At 40.2% G+C, this 14,601-nt stretch overlaps 1 protein-coding gene across 1 annotated transcript; it reads left to right on the top strand.

The window, feature by feature from the left end:
- Positions 1-92: 92 nt before the first annotated feature.
- On the top strand, positions 93-14,346 carry washc4 (WASH complex subunit 4). Its single transcript, XM_003447076.5, has 33 exons — positions 93-271; positions 1,082-1,221; positions 1,323-1,376; positions 1,480-1,545; positions 1,743-1,788; positions 1,905-1,972; positions 2,057-2,139; positions 2,775-2,817; positions 2,904-3,007; positions 4,183-4,303; positions 4,397-4,520; positions 4,616-4,743; positions 4,863-5,023; positions 5,097-5,223; positions 6,138-6,263; positions 6,354-6,461; positions 7,338-7,484; positions 7,578-7,657; positions 8,310-8,415; positions 8,901-9,017; positions 9,100-9,268; positions 9,844-9,998; positions 10,086-10,160; positions 10,240-10,344; positions 10,437-10,571; positions 10,720-10,828; positions 10,915-10,981; positions 11,135-11,221; positions 12,488-12,635; positions 12,731-12,827; positions 12,935-13,131; positions 13,248-13,344; positions 13,482-14,346. The coding sequence occupies exons 1-33, from the start codon at positions 211-213 to the stop codon at positions 13,544-13,546; spliced, it is 3,516 nt and encodes a 1,171-aa protein (XP_003447124.1). The 5' UTR covers positions 93-210; the 3' UTR covers positions 13,547-14,346.
- Positions 14,347-14,601: the final 255 nt, after the last annotated feature.

The following is a 14,601-nucleotide window of genomic DNA, read 5'->3' as shown; positions in this document are numbered from 1 at the left end:
CATCACCACACACACACACACACACACACACACACACCTATCTGTCTGTCTATCCTGAGTCTCAACTCATCTAATGTTCCTTTCTCAGAGACTCAGTTTCCCATGAGCATTAGCGGCCTTTCGGAGAATCATGAGATCCATCATGGGATCGTGTAGCACTACTTTTTAGCAGCGCTGTGTTTGGGATTTTCGCTTATTCATTCTAGCACCATGGCGGTGGAAATCATCGCACCCGACTGGGAGTTTGACCGTTTTGACGATGGTTCACAAAGTAAGTGCTCAATTGAGCCCTGACATGCAAAGAAAGACTGTGGCCAGGCTAAAGTTTTCTATTAGCATCCACCGCTAGCTCAAGTTGCTAGCTCGATGCTTTGCAGCTGGGCTTCGTATCAGTGAAAGAAACTGCACGCTGCTGCTTAATTCCCAAAATGTATGTTTAGTAAATGCCATCACAATAAATGTAGGTATTTACTACCCCCGGAATAATTAAACCTGAAGGAGTAAATTAGTGGAATTAATAGCTAGCTGTAGCTGGCGAACGTAAATCAACGCAGTTTGTCACGTACAGCTGATCGATCTGACAGCTGGTTTTGACTTTGTAGTTAACGCCGTACTCTTACGCTTACTCACGTTTAATTTTGTTTTGTTTTTTCTTTAGTGTAATGTTTTAGGGGAGAACACTGCCCAGTGCTTTGCTTTGTTTATCTCCTTGACTTTCCCTCTCTGGCTCTCAAAATATTTATTTGCGACAACCTGAACGAATGACCTTTATGTGCCATTAGTCAACTAATTTTATTGGAAAAGGTAGTTTGGTAACACCTTCTAACTAGCCATAGTCTAGATTTAATTATTTTAGGTTAAATTTAGAATCTATTGGGCAACTGAATCATGCATTAGCTTTAAAGGACAGTTTCAAGTGTCTCTTTCTTTATGGTGCTGCCATGGTGCTCAATCTAATGGTGTAAGAGCAGCATTGTTGCTTATAAAATGTTGTAAACTTGTAATGGAAGGGCAGCACCAACCCATCCTTTTTTTCTGGTTAGTACCAGTCAGTAACGTTGTCAAACCTTCCTTCCAACAGAGATACACACAGAGGTTCAACTGAAGAACTACAGTAGGTTTCTGGAAGAGTACACCTCTCAGCTGAAGGGTATTGAAGAGGCTCTGGATGACTCCATTGGAGATGTATGGGACTTTACTCTGGACCCCATCGCCCTTAAGGTAAAACCCCCAAATATACTACCTTGGTTGAAAAGACTGACATTGCTTTTACACAACTATAACTTGCGTAATTTCCTTCCTTATATTTTATGTCCTTTCAGCTTCTTCCCTATGAGCAGTCATCTTTATTAGAATTAATTAAAACTGACAATAAGGTAAGTAAAGACATACAAATGAGTCATTTTTAATTTTCATATCCACAGAGGAGTTCTTTTTTTTCTTTTCTTTTTTTTTAAATGTCACTTTGGTTGTGTGCAGGTCCTGAACAAAGTTATTACAGTTTATGCTGCTCTCTGTAGTGAAGTTAAGAAACTTAAATATGAGGTAAGTGTGGTCAAACAGCTCAGTTAGTTTGTGCATGGCTTATGATTATGTCATGTTTATATCAGCATGTCTGCATACTCTTGACTAAGGTGGAAGTAAAGCTACTATTACTTTCAGCAATTTTAGTAGCTCTTTTTTTTTTTTGCTTTTTTTCCCCTTTAAAATATTAATTTAGCCTTGTTTTGTTACTTTTCAAGGCAGAAACCAAATTCTACAATGGCCTATTGTACTATGGAGAAGGAGGTAATCTGTCAATTTTTACTGTTTGACGTTGTTTTTATTCTAGGTTTGCCCTCTGTGATACACAGTGCTTATTAAGATTTTTTTTTTTAAAAGGCACGTGTGAATTTCTCTTACAGTGTCTGAAACCAGTGTTGTTGAGGGGGAGTCCCAGATTCAGATGGGCAGATTCATCTCATTCCTACAGGTGGATAGTAACTGATTTCTACCATAACCTTATTTACTGATGTCTGGAAGACAGAAATATTTATTTTCCTTTGTCCTTTCACAGGAGCTGTCCTGCTTTGTATCCAGATGTTATGAAGTGGTGGTCAGTATTGTGCATCAGCTGGCAGCACTCTACAACAGCAACAAGTACGAACCATGAATACATGACCATAATGTTAAAGTCATTGCACTATTCTTGCAGGATTGCAGAGAGAGGTTGTGTGCACCTTAAATCCAGGCAAAGCAGCTTAAAAAGTGCAAACAGCAGTCACCAAGACTGTTGCTGGACAGTCTAACAAAAAGGTTTATCTAAATGTTACAGTGTATACTTTGCACAAGTCGATGAACCATTTAAAACCAAGGAGTTATGGTTTAAGTATATATTGCATATTCTGCTCCCATTCCAGATTTGCCAGGAGCCTCTCAGTTTGGTTTTAATTTTAAGATAAATGTTAATTTTATCATAAACCGAAATGCATCTGGACACAATGAGAACAACAACCAGTTATAGCAATAAAACATAAGATATAATCACATTAGTTGTTAATGAAAGGGCCTCAGCTGCTCTGCAATGATAGTCTCATTGTATCCAACCTGCCTCATATTAGATAAGTGGTTGTGAATGGCCTGACGTGGGTAAGCTGGACTGAAATTTGTTATAACAGAAGGGGCACCACAAACATTTTGCTATAGCAAATGAAGCACGAGCTGGTTCCCAGGCTGTATTTTGCTCTGTCATGACCAAACAGAATGTACTAAACTATCTTTCTTCTAAATTACAGGGCTGCAACAAAAATCATAGAGTCCTCTGGTGTCCATTTCCAGGTAGGGTTCAAATTTTGTGAGACTTTTAATATTTGCAGGTGTTACTCAGTCATTTATACCATGTCTGCCCTGCTTTTCCTTTGCAGATAGTATATGAACACCTGGGAGAGTTGTTGGTGGTGCTGCTCACACTTGATGAGATTATGGAAAATCACAACACACTAAAAGACCACTGGAAGATGTATAAAAGGTAATTACACCGTAAACTGTGTGGCATGTGACATACAGTGTAAAAGATGCAATGAAGCAGTTCCACATCTCTGGCCAGAAATCACCACATTCGGACAGGAAAGGGTTTGGAAGGCTATAAAAGCACATTTCTCTAGTGTTTTTTTGTGAATTTTAGTCTGAAAATAGGTAAACATTAAGTTTCTGTAAAAAAACAAACAAAAAAAACCAGTTTGCATACATGATGCTGAGGAGCAGGCAGGCCTCAACACAACAACCTCTGTTTCTGCCCTTACCTTCACTCTAGAATGATCGCTGTTTTCCTCGTGTCACACAAGTGTCCCATTGCATAGTGATAGTTTATAAGCTACAGTTTAGTGATCATTTGACCTGTTAAATAGAGTACACTGTAGACATGTGTTTGCATAAATATGAGAATGAGACCTGTAATTATGAAAGTAAAACAAAATATATCTGCCACAATACGGAACTTCATCCCAGTCTTTTGTTCACATAAGTACTGTGGTTTGATTTATCATTTGTAGGTTTTTCTTCCACACACTCACACAGTCACATGTGCACACGTACATATATATGTGCATTTACACTCAGTGGTAAATATATGCATCTGGTTTTGTTGCCTGCTTGGGTCGTGGAATCTACATATTCAGTTACAGACATGTGGAGCTATGGGGGAAATCTTATACTGGCCCCAGGATTTCTGGAGTTTGTTTTTGCAAAGCGGCCTTCATACTGTATAGGCCAGCCCTTTAAGTGAAAATATACGTTAAAATCTACATATTTGTTGGAGTTAGTCTTTGTTGTTCTTCCTTTTTCGTGCGAGAAGTTCCCACGTACGTGTGGGAACGCCTCACACTAGATCTGAAAAGCATCTCTGTAGTCTTCCTCGTTTCCCCTGACCTGGCAACGCCATATTCAGCATTCTTTGTCCAGTGTAGTCATCTGCACATGTCCAAACCATCTCAGCCTTTTCACTTTGTCTTTACATTACTCAACCTGAGCTGTCCCTTTTGATATACTCATTTCTAATCCTCTAATCCCATCCTGGTCACTCCCACTGAACAACCCAAGCTCTGTCTCTGTCTATGCCACCATCTCCAAACCATACATTATAGAAGGTCTCACTACCATCTTGCAATCCTTCCTGTTCACTCTTGCTGTTTATCCCTTACACAGGTTACTGAAATCTGTACACCATAACCCTGGGAAATTTTCCATTCCTGAAGACAAGCTGAAACCTTTTGAGAAGCTCTTGCTCAAGCTGGAGGGGCAACTGCTGGATGGCATGATACTCCAGGTGACTTTGCCTTCTGGTGTATATTATATTGGTGTTAAGTAGAGGTTTTTGGGAAGATAATATGATGAACAGTATTCATATGATGTACAACAGGCCTGTGTCGAGCAAAGATTTGATGATCCTGGGGAGGGAGTAGCAGTTTCCAAAAACAGTGCCTTTGCTGAGGAGTTTGCCTTCAATATTCGCACCATATTTGCAAGTGTTGAATCCAAAATTGGTCAGTTGTTTCTTCTTCCACAATAGACTAGTTTCCTTTAAGTTGTTCTTCAGAGTCGGACTGATTTGTCGTTGTGTGTCTTTTCTCTTTTTCAGGTGAACCTTCAGAAATTGACCAGAGAGACAAATATGCTGGCGTCTGTGGTCTCTTTGTGCTTCACTTTCACATTTTCAGGAGTGTTGACAAAAAGCTTTACAAGGCACTGCTCGATGTCTGTAAAAAGGTGGATTTCTGTTCTTGGACTTTTTTATTACTTGTTCAGTGGGAGTCCTTCCTCATTGTTTTCTTTGATCTGGCCTGAGAATTAACAGTCTGCTCTTGTGTGTCCACATCTTCACTTAGGTTCCAGCAGTCACTCTGGTTGCAAACATCATCTGGTTTCCCGACACTTTCCTCACCAATAAGGTCCCTGCTGCAGCTAAACTGATGGATAGGAAGAGTCTACAGGCCATCAAAGCACAGAGAGACACATACCTGCAACAAAGAGCGCAGACATTAACAAAGTGAGTAAAGCTGAATGTCAGCCACATTTATTAAATATAAAGTGAAGTATCTAAACATATTGTTTGTGTTCAGGGATGTTCAGTCCTACTATCTGTTTGTAACTTCTTGGATGATGAAGATGGAGTCAATCTTGTACAAAGAACAAAAAAGTGAGAAGTTGCAAGAGGACCTTAACAGCAGGTGTAATGTGTTTGTACAGGTGAGTAGTGTGTTGGGTTTATCTAGGCACAAACCCCGCTGGAACACAAGACACTCAACTGCACGACAAAACAAGACAAGAAGGTGCTCTCCGTGTTTTGTGGCTTGCGAGGGAAGTCAGCCAAAGTTGAGGAGAAGATTCCTTCACCTGAACTCAGCCAACTTCGACTGATTCCTTCACTACAGCCCTTTTTATTGTCAGCAAGCAATCATTCATGAATATGCAATTACAAATACATGTGGCATTCTTAAGCAGGCATATCTGAACAACATCAGTGTCTGTATTCTGTGTGTGTGTGTGTGTGTGTGTGTGTGTGTGTGTGTGCGCCCAACCATACTATATGTAGACATATGACCTTTCAATGAACTTAAACTGTGTGTATGAGGTATGCAGGAAAGCAGAAGTAAGCATCTCGCTAAATGATAGGAACAGGAACTTGCAATAGGTCATGTCTCAGACGAACATTTAAAGGTGTGAAGTCTTGCACTCTTAAGAAACAGAACAATCTAGATCCTAAAGCTATAATGGAAATTATAACGTCGAGGCTGCTTCCTCTCATCTCATGGTACACAAGTGCACACAGAATCTTATCAGACCTAATAAGGATATGATTTTTATCAGCATACAGATGATTATATATTTCTAAGCATAAATGATTGTGTTCCTAAGCACAAATGACAATATAAAAAAATATCAATTCCAACAAGTGACTTTTTATTTTGTAGAATCTCTGAATGCATGAATGAGTTTCTTTTTTTTTTTACATTGAGTATCTTCTCACCACAGAACTAACTTTATTGATTTGTCATCTTCAGTTAGATAGATCTACTTCCTGTTTCATTTCATAAAGTTGTGTGAAGCTTTACATTCATGTATAAGCCGTCACTTAGCAAAGTGTTGTGTTTCATTTACAGGGTATTCTGTATGCTTACACTGTCAGTACCATTATCAAGACGACCATGAACATGTACGTGTCGATGCAGCGGCCCATGACCAAGACATCGGTCAAAGCTCTCTGTCGACTAGTTGAGTTACTCAAGGTGTGTGTGCGTGTGTTTGAGTGTTGCCCCTCTGTTTAAATACTTGTTGCATTGAGAATAATAATGAATGTCATGTGACTCTCCTCTCAGGCTGTGGAGCACACGTTTCACAGACGCTCTATGGTTGTTGCTGACTCCGTTTCTCACATTACTCAGCAGCTGCAGGCACAGGCGCTCAGTGCCATCAGCATTGCCAAGGTAAACGAAACAAGCAATAAATCCTGTTAATGTTGCCTTGAGGCAACTGTTGTTGTAATTTGGCACTATATAAATAAAATGTATGAGTTGAATTGATGATTACAGTTATGTTACCATTTCCACTACGTTTTCTGTCAAGGTTGCTCAGAGCTGAATTTCATAAACGTTTTTTCTAGAGATGAAGCTTGAGCAAAGAAGAACCTCTTAGATTTCAGTACAGATGTGGATTGCTGTCTTTAAAATGGTTATGATGGAACATTTCTAGTTTATTCTTTATTTGGGTTTAGGTGCTTAAAATTTCCATTGTAGAAGTTTTATGTAGCTTCATCTCTAGGGTGATTGACGGGCGTGCAAATATGACCTGATATAGCCTGTTTAACTTTGTTATCTGGTGACTGTTAGGGCATAGAAGGAGGAAACTCCTAGAAAGACCGGTACCAGGTGCTTCCTGCAACATAGGGGGTAGGAGCTCGCTTCCTGCCCAGGTATTGCACAGCAACAGCGTGGGGGGGGGAGGGGGAGTTCTTACAGGAGTTCTGTGTGTGTGTGTGTGTGTGTGTGTGTGTGATTTTATAAAAGGGTTGCTGCAATGTCTTAAGGGCAGAGCTCTCATGACTGTATAACTGTGGATGCAGAAATAAAAGGCTTGACTACAGCTGATTGCGTTGCAGACTTTATTAACAGAAAATTCCATGACATGGTAAAACTGACATTAGTGCGGATGTGCTCTTTGAATGTGTTTTCTGAATGGCGTACCATTATTGTAGGGTCTACCTTACAATATAAAGAGCCTTGAGGCAACTGTTGTTGTGATTTCGTGCTGTATAAATAACATTGAATTGAAGCATTTAATAAAAATGTCTTCTCTCCCTCAAGAAAAGGGTGATCTCTGACAAGAAGTACAGTGAGCAGCGGTTGGATGTGCTGTCCTCTTTGGTGCTGGCAGAAAATGCTTTGAGTGGTCCCAGCACAAAGGAGCGACGCCTTGTGGTGTCTCTGGCTCTGTGTGTCGGCACTCAGCTGGTAAGTCAGGAGGAGACATCATTTTATATACAAACAATTTTTCCTTCTTCGTATTTTCTTTTCGTCTTCATTGTCATCTTAATTTTATTCCAGAAAACTTTCAAGGATGAGGAGCTTCTTCCGCTGCAGCTTGTACTGAAGAAGCTGGATCTGATTAGTGAGATAAGTGAAAGGTGAGACTTTTTCCCTCTTTTGTCATGCGTCACAGTGCAGGACACTGTTTGGGGGATGGATTGATGAACCAGCCTTAAGTTGAAATGACACACAATTGTAAACTCATAAAAATAAAAAAGAAGAACTAGAGCAGGTTGACAAAGTGGGGGAAAAAATGACGTTCAAAAAAATCAAAGCAGCCTCATATAATTAGAAGTGGTTGGAATAAACCACTCTAGTGGTCTACTCTATTCACTACAGCATACTTCATGCCAGTGTGTGTGTCTAGTGCTTTGCTGAACAGTGCAAGTGTCTCTACACACACCAGGACATACTTATAGAGGTCCAGTACGGACCTCTATAAGTATGTGTGTCAGAAGGACAGAAGAATCCAAAATGCACCATTTAGAACTCAGAAATGTCTCATGCCACTAATCTAAAGCCAACAAACACATCCATTCAGACACTGATCCAAATGTTCAGCACAAGCACATGCTGGTGGGTGACTCACTGATTATTTGTTGAAGCTCACAGCCATCTGGCATCTCGGTGAAGTTTCCATTAGATAGTGTGGAAAAATTTGGCGCCGATGGGACTGATTCAGATTCTGATTCTTTCACCTACCTTAATATTATCCCTGCATGTTAAAATATAAATGTTTTTGTTCCTCAGGGTCAAGCTTCAGTGTGACTGCAGTTTTCTGTACTGGCACCGAGCTGTGTTTCCCATCTATCTAGATGATGTATATGACAACGCCGTAGACGCTGCACGAATACATGTAAGCAGACAGACCTGTGATGAACATAACACAGTGAAACTCTGAAACAATGTGGTGTAACTCAAAAACAGTTGAGGAAATCTCTAGAAAATTTACAAAGACACTTTACAAGTCCTTGGCCCTCAACTACAGCAACATCTGCTTCCATTAATCCTTTATAAGGGCTGTTTATCACAGGCCTGAGTGCAGTGTTCCCTGGGTCAGATTGACCCTGGCAAAACACGTTATTCTTTCCCTGTTAATTTCTTAACTCACACTTGTTGAGTAGAGTACACACATACCAGCAGAAAGTAAGAGTTGTAACCATACACAAGATAAAAATGTATGAGTAATAGGTTACATATTGCTTTAGAAAGGCCACATCATATTCATTACAGCATACTTCGTGCCAGTGTGTGTATTTTTTGTCTTTATTTTAGTGAAGTTTTGAGTGTTATCTCATTTTTGGCTATTCTGCTGTTCTGTTCTGTGATTGGCTTGAGCAGTACATGTTCAGTGCACTAAGGGACAGTGTGCTGTCTATGATGCACTCCAAACACATGGAGTCATGTGACCAGCTGCTGGAGAGCTACGACAAGGAGATCATGGATGTGTTCAAGGAGGTGAGAGCGCTCTCTGAACATGCTTCTTTCGTGGCTATTTTAAGGCTTTTATTTGTTAAGATTCTTTCTTCCTGTGTTGTAGCACCTGCTTGACAAGCTGTGTAAGGAGATTGAGAAGGACCTGCGTCTCTCTGTTCACACGCACCTGAAGCTTGATGACAGGAACCCTTTTAAAGTTGGCATGAAGGATCTGGCCCACTTCTTCTCCCTCAAGCCCATTCGCTTCTTCAATCGTTTCATTCATATCAAAGGTGAAAAAGAACTTTTCATACGTCTGTGCCCTCAAACCATGTTTGCTCCTGTTTTTTACTTTTAGTTTTAGCCATGGGAAACCCTTAATGGTTTTTTGTGGGTGGGGAAACTTTAAAAAATATATTTTTAGTCACCTGTATGGTTATTTGTGAAGACAGGACACTTTTTAAAAATTCATATCATTTTTATTCTTTTCATTATTTTTTTAATGTAAGGTGTGCGTTTGATGTGCACTCTCAAATTTTTAATAGTACAGGTACTTCTTATGCACCAACAACATGAACTAAACCCTTGTTTTGTGCACCATCTGCATGCCATTCTGTGCCGTGACACACACTTTTTGTGCATGGCATTCAGAAAAGCACAATAAAAACATCCCTTTTTGCTCTCTGAGGGTTGCTGCTATTGCTTTCTGGTGACTTAGTCCCAAGTTATAGTCAATATAAAAAGGTCCTCCATAAGTGATTTGTTCTTTGCAGCTTCTTGCAGACACGGTAACAATGAATGTTTCTTTAACAGTAAACTGTTTACTGCAGTACTGTAAGGTGGTAATGTTTTTTTTAATGTCCTACAGCCTATGTGACCCACTACCTGGATAAAACGTTCTACAACCTGACGACTGTCGCTCTGCATGACTGGGCCACCTACAGTGAGATGAGAAACCTTGCTACACAGCGCTACGGACTCACAATGACAGAGGCTCATCTGCCCAGCCAGACACTAGAGCAGGTCTGTTTGGTTACACCTCCCTCATCGTGAGCAGAGGTGGAGATTTACATAGACAAATTAGCTAAATCCTCCTTGTGTTCTCACCAGGGTTTGGATGTTTTGGAGATCATGAGGAACATTCATGTTTTTGTCTCACGATACCTTTATAACCTCAACAACCAGGTCAGTGTCCATATGGATTTTTCTCCCATTGAATCACAAAGTGTTGCTGCCTCTGCAGTTATAATTGTTTTTGTGACAGATCTTCATTGAGAAGGCAAGCAACAACAAGCACTTGAACACCATCAACATCCGTCACATCGCCAACTCCATCCGAACACACGGTACAGGAATCATGAACACCACTGTGAGTTTCCAGCAGAAAACAACAGCATGTGTTTTGACATTCTCATATGTGGATGTAAGGCCTGTTTTATGTCTCCTCTATTCTTCCGTCAGGTGAATTTCACCTACCAGTTTCTGCAAAAGAAGTTTTACATCTTCAGTCAGTTTATGTACGACGAACACATCAAGTCCAGACTCATCAAAGACATACGTTTCTTCAGAGAAACAAAGGACCAGTCTGATCAGAAGGTGCAGTCTTCTCTGTCTTTCCATTTTCAGTCATTTTAAGTGAACAGAAGTTTGGCAGAGGGGGAAGAGCCTGGAGCCAGGGAGTAAAATGAAGTAGAGCTGTCATTGTTCGGGCTAAGCTCTCACTGTACTTGTCTTGTTGTTACAGTATCCGTTTGAGCGAGCAGAGAAGTTTAACCGTGGCATCAGGAAACTGGGCATCACTCCTGATGGACAGAGCTACCTGGACCAGTTCAGACAGCTGATCAGCCAGATCGGTGAGGATGCTTTTATTGGTTTCTGGTATTAAACATTAAACTGCAGTTGCATGCAAAGATAGCACAATTTCACACTTTTCTTTCAGGTAATGCCATGGGCTATGTACGTATGATCCGTTCTGGAGGCCTTCATTGTTGCAGCAGCGCAATCAGGTATAATAAAAGGAACTTGAGTGAAAGTTTATATGGCTTCAGTTAGAAGGAATTACTGATATATTGTGTAAACATGAGGCTAAATGCGATTTTACATCAGAAACATTTTTATCTTGCTATTGGAAACATTTTCTTTTTTCGTTATTGCTTCAGATTTGTCCCAGATCTGGAGGATATAGTCAACTTTGAGGAGCTGGTGAAAGAAGAGGGACTGTCAGAGGAGACCCAAAAAGCTGCTAGGTGAGTTATCTGTAAAAAGTCAGTCAGTCGCTTCTTGTGTGTCAGTGTTTGCAGAGCAGGCCCTTATTTTGGATGGACGGTGCATCAATGAATTTTCAATCATATGTCAGCTTCAGAGTGTAATCCAACAATCCTGCACCCAGCAGTTAGTGTTGTGTGCATTGCTGTTATTGTACCAGCAGGGGGCACCGCAGCTAGGAAAAAGATGACTGAAGTGCTTCCCACATTGTTTTCAGTTTATCATTTAAATTGTAAAAGAAAAGTGAAATTTTTAAAGAAAAGGTTTGATGTTGATAAATTACAACTCTAAATTACAGCGAAAGAGAGTATTATTGTTGGAGTGATATTTTATGATTGTCATTTGTACTTAGAAACATATAATCACTAGTGCTTAGAGGTATATAATTGATTGCATAGTGATCTAATGTCTGATCCTTAGTAGTCTGCAAAGACTGTGTGCATTCCAGAGTGCTCTGGCATACCACACACATCCTAAGGTCATGAGAGAGGTCGTACCTTCTCTTTCTGATATATAGTATGGGAGGACACCTACTCTGTATCTGTTTGAGTACAAGAGCCCTTTGTTTAGGTGGACCGCTGGACTCCTGGCACCAGCTTTGGGGAGTCGTTCACAGGGTCATATTTTGACCCACACACACACACACATGCATACCTACACGTACACACAGACAGGTGCTCTTTGTTCACATGTATGCCTGTTTAAGATGTCATATGTTAATGAAACCATGCATATTCATGTAACCACAATAAAACAGGGGAGCTGACCGAGAGTGACTGGGGTTCGAGCGGCAGGAACAGCGTTCGTCTCGGTCATCTCCCTCGTGCACGAGATCACACAAAGAGTTCGGCCTGGTGTCTTATGCTTTGCTAGTTGCAGTAAAATTGTCTCGGCTGTTCCAGCAATAGGTTTGTGCCAACATAAACCCAACTATGATATTTCGTAATGGGGAAAAAATGTAAAGGAAATAAATCACATCCCAGCCAAACACCAGAGTGATCTCTGCCGATGGCCACTGCCGTATTGCAATGTTACATAAAAGTTATATGTAACATTGTTATATATAATCACAATGAATTGAAATGAACACGTACTGTATTTTTCCCATATAGCTTCATATATTATCTACTGTGGGGGTAATAAATTAAAGTTTCACCCTGCACTTTTCCAAAAAATGTATTCCTTCCATGTAATTCCTTCTTTGCTGTCATTTATTTGCTTTCTATTATGATTATTATGATTCACAGCATCCTGGACTCTGTTTTGGGAGATCTGACCAGCAACTCTGCCGAGGGGACGGAGTACTTCAAGATGCTGGTGGCCGTGTTTGCGCCTGAGTTTCGCAGTGCAAAGAACATGCACCTGAGGAACTTCTACATGATTGTACCACCGCTGGTCAGTGCTGGTGCTGTTTTGCTACATGTCATGTTCTCCTCACTTGAAATCAGTTTATGCTTGTTTACATTTATTGCAACAAATCTCACTCCTAGACGGTGAATTTTGTGGAGCACTCCATCAGCTGCAAAGAGAAACTCAACAAGAAAAACAAATCTGGAGCTGCTTTTACAGACGACGGCTTTGCAATGGGTGAGCAGACAAACCTGATAATACACACAGACATCCTTAATCCTTTCTTCTGTACTGGCCTTGGACGTACTCTTTTTCTGTCCCCTCTCTGCCTCCTTCTCTCTCAGGTGTGGCGTATATTCTGAAGCTACTGGACCAGTACCTAGAGTTTGACTCTTTGCACTGGTTCCAGTCTGTCAGAGACAAGTACAAGAAAGAGATGAATGCAGTGGTGAAAGAGCAGAGCGTTCAGTCTGCCAATCAGGACGAAAAGTTGCTGCAAACCATGAATCTCACCCAGAAGAGGCTGGACGTGTACCTCCAGGTACTTTTTGTTTTTTTAAATGTCAGACTGAATTTCAAGAAGTTTAACTGTTGGTGGCGTGGTTGTGAGAATGGCACTGAGATGTGTTTCTGAACTGTTTTCCCTTTTCATTTCAGGAGTTTGAGCTTCTCTACTTCTCTTTAAGCAGCGCCCGGATCTTCTTCAGAGCTGATAAGACAGCAGCTGAGGAAACTCAGGAGAAGAAAGATAAAGGTTAGCAGTTTGTGGGGTTATTAATAAAGTCTTTTAATTATGCAAAACCACTGGCACACTCCCCCTGTCATGTATGCTTTTTGTAGATAATTTTTCAAGAGATGGAAAGATTAAAGTTGTCATTTTATTTCCAACAGAAAATGCTGCCAAAGCAGGAAGCTCTGCAGATAGTTCCACCCCCACTGAGCCTGCCTCAAAGTGAGCCTCGCTGTCAGATCACTGTCACATACTGGACTGGAGCGCTGAAGAGTAGAGCTCAGCAGCAGGCTGCATTCGCGTGTGCCGTTCAGGGATTTAAAATAACTGGAAAATGTAGAAAACGGTTGAAAGACAATGACTTTAAAACGCTTTGTGTTCTGTTACCGCACAGTTGTCTTTATTAGACAAAGAATGTGTACTTGAAGTGCTAATCAGTGTATCACCCCTGCATCTATTAACTCACTTTGTATTAGTAGCATTTACAAATGCAGCAGCGTTTTAGAAAGATGAGCCGGCTTAACAAATCTAAAGTAAAAGTGTATCTTTTGATATTTTTACTCAGTCTGGATGAACGTATTTTTACTACTGTACCGTCTGTCATGAACTAGTTTGGATCTTTGTTTCAATTAACTGGTGTGCTGCCTCTTTGTTGGTGTCCACTGTACTTATTGTGGTTCTTTATGGCCTTCAATAGAAACTTTGAAATGAAGACTTGTGAATGTTTTCAGTGTATAATTTCACATTTGTGTGCCATAACTGTGTACCCGTTCTTGGTCCACTTTATACATTGTATGAATTAGGGCGTGTATGTGCCTTTCTAAACTGTGGATACTTGTTTTGATAACATAATTTGGAAATAATTCATCTGATGCAAAAGATACATCGCTAAAATAAAATTATTTTTTACTGCTGCTCTGAAGGTGTATAATTACATTTTTGTTTTCCAGTTTTGTATTTTAAGCATGTGGTACATGTGTAATTACATTCCATGAATTAACTTCAGGAATAAAAAAATAAACCTTGCATTTTCAGCAGAATTTAATGGCTCATTTCAGTCTGTATTAAAAGGTGTGAAAAGTATGCCCAGTGTTTTCTGTGGATGATTTCTCTAAACTGTCTTACAAATTTGAATTTAATTTTCTCTGTTGCTCTGTACAGTATCAACAAATCAGAGGTCAATTTTAGTAAGATACTCAATAAACAAGACACGCAGTTCAGGAAAGCCTTTTTCTGCTTTAATACAAAGAAATTAAGATTTTGAATTCAGAAAATACAAGA

Source organism: Oreochromis niloticus, linkage group LG7 (genome assembly GCF_001858045.2).
Source record: "Oreochromis niloticus isolate F11D_XX linkage group LG7, O_niloticus_UMD_NMBU, whole genome shotgun sequence".
Lineage (NCBI taxonomy): Eukaryota > Metazoa > Chordata > Actinopteri > Cichliformes > Cichlidae > Oreochromis > Oreochromis niloticus.
Note: the sequence above shows the minus strand (reverse complement) of the source record. Positions and strands in the feature narration are given on the sequence as shown.